The sequence below is a fragment of the Temnothorax nylanderi genome, unplaced genomic scaffold, assembly GCF_030848795.1.
Source record: "Temnothorax nylanderi isolate EJ_2023f unplaced genomic scaffold, tnyl_v1.0 TNYL_tig1059_pilon, whole genome shotgun sequence".
NCBI lineage: Eukaryota > Metazoa > Arthropoda > Insecta > Hymenoptera > Formicidae > Temnothorax > Temnothorax nylanderi.
Genome location: NW_027250121.1, coordinates 3434 through 13299, shown reverse-complemented (window position 1 = coordinate 13299; position 9866 = coordinate 3434). Strand labels below are relative to the sequence as shown.

At 38.1% G+C, this 9866-nt stretch overlaps 2 protein-coding genes across 2 annotated transcripts; one reads left to right on the top strand and one right to left on the bottom strand.

Annotated features, from left to right (window-relative positions):
• Window positions 1-1130: 1130 nt before the first annotated feature.
• LOC139786516 (uncharacterized) lies at window positions 1131-2053 on the bottom strand. The gene is made up of 2 exons (XM_071725668.1): window positions 2049-2053; window positions 1131-1704 (listed from the first exon to the last, which is right to left on the bottom strand). The coding sequence occupies exons 1-2, from the start codon at window positions 2051-2053 to the stop codon at window positions 1131-1133; spliced, it is 579 nt and encodes a 192-aa protein (XP_071581769.1).
• An 866-nt stretch (window positions 2054-2919) lies between these two features.
• Window positions 2920-9608, top strand: LOC139786515 (uncharacterized). The gene is made up of 2 exons (XM_071725666.1): window positions 2920-3009; window positions 9036-9608. Exons 1-2 carry the CDS (start codon window positions 2920-2922, stop codon window positions 9606-9608), a joined length of 663 nt encoding a protein of 220 aa, XP_071581767.1.
• Window positions 9609-9866: the final 258 nt, after the last annotated feature.

Here is a 9866-nt window from a genome sequence, read left to right as displayed (position 1 = left end):
ATATTTTCAATACATTTTGTAATGCGCAATTCTTAACATGTTTTTCACATCTTATAGTATTAGTAACATCTAGATTATTTAAAGATTCGATATCTTCGTAATCGGCATCCAAAGTCTCAATGTTTAGATTTTTTCTCGCTTTATTCTCAAGTAGATCCACCAGCCATTCTCGTTTCTGGCACCCCTTGACGTACACAAGAGTCGACATCTCGTCGCCCTCTCCAAGCACGGCCGATGTAATTAGATGTTTCGCCATGCTGTATGGCACGTTTCCGTTCTCCCATCGTAGTCCATTGTGATTTGCAATCAACCAAGAAGCGCATGACTTGTCGGATTTCATGAGGAGACTCCATGGCACGGGACATGTAAAAATGTAATGCGCCAAAACGGTCCCGTTTCTCAGAACCGCCACCTCCTTTACGACAAATTTCATCCTGACGGTGAATCCTTGCAGATCGACAAACGTTGGTACGATCATGACGAAACGACGGAGCAATCTGTATCTTATCGCGGTACATCAGTGTATCTTATATCGCAATACCCGCTGATATTGCAATTTACATGATTTTGCGCACTACGTACGACAATGGACAGTATTCGATTACGCGATCATGCAAGATGAGACAATAGGCGGTAGTATTTGCCGGTACATTCTCTTTGCAGTCAAATTCTATTCGCACATCCACGGTGGCGCTCTTGACAGATTCGTTTTGTCGCGAGCAATCGATGACAACAAAAGGTCTTTTTGTCAGGAATGTAACCACGGTGCAAAGCGTATCGAAGCAGTCGTATCCGTAATAAGCTTTACGAAAACGCGCATACATATCGAAAAGGACGGGCTTGGAAAAATTCCCCGTTCGCGCACGTCTTTTCGCTCCCGTCACCCATTATAGTTAGATCATTTTTATATTATTTTAAGTGATTTATTTATTGGAAATAAGAGGAAGAATATTTAATAATTTATATGAGACAGATGAGAAAAACGTTTAATGATCGCGCGACGAGTGCGGCACGCGCATTCTTATCGAGAGTTACCGCTCTGTAATTCTAAACCGCTGACGGTGGACAAGGGAACGGTAGACAGAAGGAAAGATAATTTTAGATACAGTGATATGCATTTTAATATACATTTATTTCTCATGTAATGCATCGTGTATAATATTATCTGCAGCATACGCCAACAGTTCACAATCAATAATTGAATTTTTATCATAAAATTCATGCAAGATTCTAACTGCATTACATTTATCGGTGATACAATTTTGGCGTAAAATGGTTACAAATTTTTTAAATTTTTCACTTACGCCATGAACATTTTGGTATAGTTGAAAATACACATTCTCGACGCAATGTTCTAGTTCGAACAGGAAGAGTACGGTTGACGGTTTCATGTACAAGCTGGTGTCGCACGATGTCAATTTTACAATATCTGCGTCACGTATTTTAACGAGTTTCAGATCTCGAAACGCTAGCGATGATGGCGCTGGTGACTGCACGAGTCGCTGAATATCTGCACGTTTTTCGATGAATGTCACCCACGTTGCATGAGGCAGAATTATCCGATTGCCTCGGTTATCGCCAATAAGTATATCCACAGAGTACATAGGTCCCACGTTGATTCCAACATCCAAAAATTTATACGCTGTCGATGTCAAGGCAAATCTCCTTCCCAAAATACGAGGCGTATAACGGGGTTTATCAAAACTGAAAAAATACAATTATGTTTATAAAAGTTTTTTTTTGCACAAATATATACGAAAATTAGCAGTACTTACTCATTGTGCTGTTTCTCGCACGTTTCATCCTGAATCGGAACGTAGTAGTTCACACCGTGAGTGTTTATCGTATCTGGAGGCTGTTTGTGACGTACTCGAACCGTATCAAACTCTTGACTGCGCGCGCTAGAATCCTCGTAGACTATTTATACATACAAAAATGTGAATCTTGCAAATAGCGCCAATGTACGGCTGCTGCATGGTGACCACCACCACAATCCACATATATGTTAAATGTGATATCTTTGTCAAGAACATTCGTAATGAGATCACCTCATCGGGCAATAGCATCTAATATGATTTTTTTTTCAAGACGTGTTTTACGTGTCTCGCGATGATTTCATCGAACACATGCAAAACTGCAAATTTTGCAATTTCGCATAAGTCAATGACGCAATATCGTTTTCAAGAACATGTCGCGACGTGTCTCGATGATTTCATCGAACACGTGCAAAACTGCAAATTTTGCAAATAGCGCCGATGTACGGCTGCTGCATTGATACAGATCAAATCACCGAAAGTCAATGGCGCGATATCGTTTTCAAGAACATACGTGTCCCGCAATGATTTCATCACACACGTGTAAAACTGCAAATTTTGCATTTTTTTTGGAAAACGCAAATGTACGGATGCTGAGATCACGGTGAAATTAGATATGATAAAAAAGCAAACGATGCATCATTAGTAGAATATAAAATGACGAATCTGGGGCATACGCTCAGTAGTCGAGAATTGGAAGTCGTGAGTACAATAAAGTATGTCAGGAAGAGGATCGTGTAATAAAATGTGTTTTGTAGAAATACCGCGAGAAATTAAATTGAAGAGAGCGGTGATAAATGTGCGATCAGTGGATAATGCATGTTTCGCATGGTCAGTGGTGGCTGCTCTGCATCCAGCCCAAAGAAATGCAGAACGGGAATCGTCGTATCCTCATTACACGTCGGTGCTAAATCTTACAGACATTGACGATTTTCAATGACGATGGATCAAATTAAACAGTTTGAAAATCACAACGATATATCAATCAACGTCTTCAGCATCGAGAAAAAAAACAAGGAACTTGCTATCCTGCCAATACGGGTTACTGGTCGAAAGATGGACAGACATGTAAATCTGCTGTACGTGCAGGACCCACGAGACAACAATGGTGGGCATTTGCGTGGATCAAGAACCTATCCCGCCTCGTGAGCTCGCAAATCAACAGGCACCGTGGTCAGAAATACTTTTGCGATCGGTGAGTATACATTCTAATAAATAATAAAAATAATTTTTACGTAAAAAATATATAAAAAATTTCATTATTTACAGATGTTTGCACTATTTCTACACGAGCGACAAATTGGAAGCCCACACCGTCGACTGTCAGGAGATGAACGACTGCGCGATCAAGTTACCGAGCGATAACGACAAGTGGTTGGCTTTTAAGAATCACAGCAGGCGTGCATAAGATCCAAACAACACAAGGTGTACACCGAAACGAAAATAGCTTTAAGTCTGTACGATGATAAGCGATACATTATACTCGGTTCTACCGAGACGCTGCCATGGGGGCATTATAAAATACCATCGTAAATATATATTGTAATTACATTTAGATATTTATGAAAATAAATGACTCATTTGTATGTATAATATGTTTTTATATTGTAATACATTCTTACAACACATTATTCTTGTGTATCCATGAATTGTGTGAATTATCAATGTATATATGTATATATGTAATGTATGTAGTAGTATAACATATAAATGTATGAATGTATGTATGTAATGTAACGTATGTATTATAGGGGAGACCGGGGCCTAACCGTCAGTTTTTTTTCGGTGCCGATTTTTAACAAGAAAATAAATAATTTTAGTTAAATGTGGTATACCACTGTAAAGAGTGAACCTTTAGCTACAAAATTTATATAGGAAATTTTTATCTACGTCGCTTTGTTTAACCGGTATAGAGCAAAAACGACAACGGTGGAAAATTGAAATCTCAAAAATGCCGGGGTTTAACCGTCACACTGAATTTTCAATACATATACGTTAGGGTGATTCAAAAAAACCTTCTTTTTTTATTTTTCGCGATACACCCCAAAATATCAAAGCTTACCTAAAAAAAGAATTTTCCTCAAAAGGGGAGCAAAATCGAACAAGTTTTAGAGGTCGCTACCAGCGATTTTCAATATTTTCGATTAAAAAATCCGTTTTTTTTTCAAATATTCAAAATTGCATAACTTTTCGAGTTTTAATGATAGAGGCATGAAATTTTCAGGGAATCTTCGTCAATTCATGTAGTTTATGAATATTGAGTTAAAAAATTTATTTTCATTCAATGAATATGTAGCATTTGGATAATTTATTATTCTATCAACTTAAATTTAACAACAAAAGTTGGAATGCAATACAGACACCTAAATAAAGATTATAACATGCATTATTTCTACATTACGGGTAACGTGGTTTTTTGAATTTGTTGTTTAAACAAATTTTTAGCAACAAATTCACCGATGTTCAAGCATTTGATTATTGAAATGTGTTTTTGGATTACCCAGATGTAATTTAAAATCAAAACCAAATCCCAGATCGCTGGCGCCTATTAGTTATAGACAATTATTTTTTTATTATAAACAAAAGAAACGTAAAAAAATTGTTTCCGAAAATAAATTTTTTAACTCAATATTCATAAACTACATAAATTGACGAAGATTCTCTGAAAATTTCATGCCTTTATCATTAAAACTCGAAAAGTTATGCAATTTTGAATATTTGAAAAAAAAACCGATTTTTTAATCGAAAATATTGAAAATCGCTGGTAGCGACCTCTAAAACTTGTTCGATTTTGCTCCCCTTTTGAGGAAAATTCTTTTTTTAGGTAAGCTTTGATATTTTGGGGTGTATCGCGAAAAATACAAAAAGAAGGTTTTTTTGAATCACCCTAATATACGTACATCTAATCCTGAAAAATGATATGATACATCTTAATAATTGTTTTTTAAGAGAAAAATATAAAAATTTATTTAAAATTTTTATGCGAAACATTATTAAAAAATAGTTACGAGGGTTCCTCTTTCCGCAGAAGTCACTCGCCCGACTTGTTTTACTCCTCGACGTCCGATGACTCTATTCGGTGTCTGAACGGTTGTAATTCCCGTCTCATCCATATTCCATATGCAGTGAGCCTGGAAATGCCCGGAAATGCCTTGGAAATGCACCCGGACTGCTTACTGACGGATTAACCCCAAACACAAGTTTCAGGTTTGATCGCCCACGAAATATAGACATCAACGATAATGAAAAAACTACACTGGATTCGTGTTCAGCATGCATTACTCTTTATAATCACGTACCTCGAGATTTGGAGAGCAAATATTATTGCAGATATTACAAAATTTCCACGCGCAGAAAATGTAACTTTCACCTTCCGAAAACACGTTTGCCCTCGTAAAAATCATAACACGGTAGGTAACCTGCCGAAACTCCGTTGGTCACATGGGTACCATAAGCAGCGTTTACAATGTTAATAGCGAGTTCGCACAATATACAGGTTCCGAGATATTTGATTTGACGGTTCAAACCCCGGCGACGGTTAGGCCCCGGTCTCCCCTATTAATGGAAGGAATATTAATAAAGATATTCTACATATGTGTATTTCATATTTTTTTATTATATACTTTATATGTATTACATATTTCAAACACTTTACACGTCGAGCAATCGCAGACGATCCACCAGCTCGTTGGGGTCATCCCAGTGCACGTAGTCGATCTTATTGTCGGTTAGCGTCATCGCGCGAGGCGCGAATAATCCTTTTCCGGATTTTTTCTTCTTGGATTCGGTCGATATCAACGGTGAGATTACCCACTGATACTTGTATTCCCTGTTGCCCTGTACTCGCTCGCGAGGATCATGCTTGAATTTATGAGCACTCGTTGCACTATTTTTTAGATCACGTCACATTCTTCGATGGAGCACTTGCACGTGACTCGTTCACACGCTGAACAATATCGTTTGCAATGTTGAACGCAATAGTGCGTAAGCATAAAACGATGAAGGCTGAAGAAGGGGGCATTAAAGCGATTAAGTTCCCAATTATTAACATCATCATCATGGTCACGTTCATAAGTTCTTTCAAGCATCAATAGATTATTTGGATCAATGATACGCCAGGGTACATACGTACCGAATTGTTCATCACCACCAATTCAACGTATTTCCCAATACCTGTATGAATCTTAATGTATGTTGCTTCACAATCGTCGAGATTTTGATAAATTTTAGTCGCCCAATAGCGATAGTCAACAATAGGCTAATATAATACGGCACAACGTCAGCACGGCGAGCTGCACGTGATTCTTCCTCGCTAACGCACTCGTCCCGCAACCGTCGATACACTTTTCGTTTCACGTTAGATCTCCCGTTATAAGGAGAATTGGTATCGATAACGACTCTTTATCTAGCGATGCGTTGACCGGTTCCGCGTATACCTAGTTCGCGATCGCGAAGAAACTGTACCGGTGATATTCGTCGCACATCCGTCAATTTCACACCTTGATCTTCTTTACGCAAACCATCGGCGACACCTCCCATTATATACTCATCCTCAGAGTCTGGAAACTCTGTAGAGTTCACGTCACTTGTCCATTCCATGTGTTGCGCACGTTATATATAATGTTCCACTCGCGATAATGTTTTTTTTTCACTTCATGCAAATTGGGCACATGTTGCATGGAAATGTCATGTACAATGCTTCATGATATTTTGAGCAGGCGCGGTAATGCATCGTACGGCGTAAATCAACGAAGTGTTTTCGGACAGCGTCCTCCATACTGTGGAAACCTTTGATATAAAAATTATGATGTCATAATATTTTATACCACATCACATTCCAATAATTTTAAATATTAATTTGCACATTTACCAGATGAATTGCTGCACAGATGAATCACTGCACATAGATTTTTAACTGTTTCGATCGCTGCACACAGATTTTAACTGTATCGATCGCTACACAGATGTATCGCTGCACATAGACTTTCAATCATACTACTGCGGCTTGATGCATCTGTGCAGCAATTCATCTGTACAGCAATTCATCTGCACAGATGCATCAAGCCGCAATTCATCTGTGTAGCGAGTACAGGGCAACAGGGGATACAAGTATCAGTGGGTAATCTCACCGTTGATATCGACCGAATCCAAGAAGAAAAAATCCGAAAAAGGATTATTCGCGCCTCGCGCGATGACGCTAACGACAATAAGATCGACTACGTGCACTGGGATGACCCCAACGAGCTGGTGGATCGTCTGCGATTGCTAGACGTGTAAAGTGTTTGAAATATGTAATACATATAAAGTATATATAAAAAAAATATGAAATACACATATGTAGAATATCTTATTAATATTCCTTCCATTAATATAATACATACGTTACATTACATACATACATTCATACATTTATATGTTATACTACTACATACATTACATATATACATATATACATTGATAATTCACACAATTCATGGATACACAAGAATAAATGTGTTGTAAGAATGTATTACAATATAAAAACATATTATACATACAAATGAGTCATTTATTTTCATAAATATCTAAATGTAATTACAATATATATTTACGATGGTATTTTATAATGCCCCCATGGCAGCGTCTCGGTAGAACCGAGTATAATGTATCGCTTATCATCGTACAGACTTAAAGCTATTTTCGTTTCGGTGTACACCTTGTGTTGTTTGGATCTTATGCACGCCTGCTGTGATTCTTAAAAGCCAACCACTTGTCGTTATCGCTCGGTAACTTGATCGCGCAGTCGTTCATCTCCTGACAGTCGACGGTGTGGGCTTCCAATTTGTCGCTCGTGTAGAAATAGTGCAAACATCTGTAAATAATGAAATTTTTATATATTTTTTACGTAAAAATTTTTTTATTATTTATTAGAATGTATACTCACCGATCGCAAAAGTATTTCTGACCACGGTGCCTGTTGATTTGCGAGCTCACGAGGCGGGATAGGTTCTTGATCCACGCAAATGCCCACCATTGTTGTCTCGTGGGTCCTGCACGTACAGCAGATTTACATGTCTGTCATCTTTCGACCAGTAACCCGTATTGGCAGGATAGCAAGTTCCTTGTTTTTTTTCTCGATGCTGAAGACGTTGATTGATATATCGTTGTGATTTTCAAACTGTTTAATTTGATCCATCGTCATTGAAAATCGTCAATGTCTGTAAGATTTAGCACCGACGTGTAATGAGGATACGACGATTCCCGTTCTGCATTTCTTTGGGCTGGATGCAGAGCAGCCACCACTGACCATGCGAAACATGCATTATCCACTGATCGCACATTTATCACCGCTCTCTTCAATTTAATTTCTCGCGGTATTCTACAAAACACATTTATTACACGATCCTCTTCCTGACATACTTTATTGTACTCACGACTTCCAATTCTCGACTACTGAGCGTATGCCCCAGATTCGTCATTTTATATTCTACTAATGATGCATCGTTTGCTTTTTATCATATCTAATTTCACCGTGATCTCAGCATCCGTACATTTGCGTTTTCCAAAAAAAAATGCAAAATTTGCAGTTTTACACGTGTGTGATGAAATCATTGCGGGACACGTATGTTCTTGAAAACGATATCGCGCCATTGACTTTCGGTGATTTGATCTGTATCAATGCAGCAGCCGTACATCGGCGCTATTTGCAAAATTTGCAGTTTTGCACGTGTTCGATGAAATCATCGAGACACGTCGCGACATGTTCTTGAAAACGATATTGCGTCATTGACTTATGCGAAATTGCAAAATTTGCAGTTTTGCATGTGTTCGATGAAATCATCGCGAGACACGTAAAACACGTCTTGAAAAAAAAATCATATTAGATGCTATTGCCCGATGAGGTGATCTCATTACGAATGTTCTGAAAAGATATCACATTTAACATATATGTGGATTGTGGTGGTGGTCACCATGCAGCAGCCGTACATTGGCGCTATTTGCAAGATTCACATTTTTGTATGTATAAATAGTCTACGAGGATTCTAGCGCGCGCAGTCAAGAGTTTGATACGGTTCGAGTACGTCACAAACAGCCTCCAGATACGATAAACACTCACGGTGTGAACTACTACGTTCCGATTCAGGATGAAACGTGCGAGAAACAGCACAATGAGTAAGTACTGCTAATTTTCGTATATTTGTGCAAAAAAAAACTTTTATAAACATAATTGTATTTTTTCAGTTTGATAAACCCCGTTATACGCCTCGTATTTTGGGAAGGAGATTTGCCTTGACATCGACAGCGTATAAATTTTTGGATGTTGGAATCAACGTGGGACCTATGTACTCTGTGGATATACTTATTGGCGATAACCGAGGCAATCGGATAATTCTGCCTCATGCAACGTGGGTGACATTCATCGAAAAACGTGCAGATATTCAGCGACTCGTGCAGTCACCAGCGCCATCATCGCTAGCGTTTCGAGATCTGAAACTCGTTAAAATACGTGACGCAGATATTGTAAAATTGACATCGTGCGACACCAGCTTGTACATGAAACCGTCAACCGTACTCTTCCTGTTCGAACTAGAACATTGCGTCGAGAATGTGTATTTTCAACTATACCAAAATGTTCATGGCGTAAGTGAAAAATTTAAAAAATTTGTAACCATTTTACGCCAAAATTGTATCACCGATAAATGTAATGCAGTTAGAATCTTGCATGAATTTTATGATAAAAATTCAATTATTGATTGTGAACTGTTGGCGTATGCTGCAGATAATATTATACACGATGCATTACATGAGAAATAAATGTATATTAAAATGCATATCACTGTATCTAAAATTATCTTTCCTTCTGTCTACCGTTCCCTTGTCCACCGTCAGCGGTTTAGAATTACAGAGCGGTAACTCTCGATAAGAATGCGCGTGCCGCACTCGTCGCGCGATCATTAAACGTTTTTCTCATCTGTCTCATATAAATTATTAAATATCTTCCTCTTATTTCCAATAAATAAATCACTTAAAATAATATAAAAATGATCTAACTATAATGGGTGACGGGAGCGA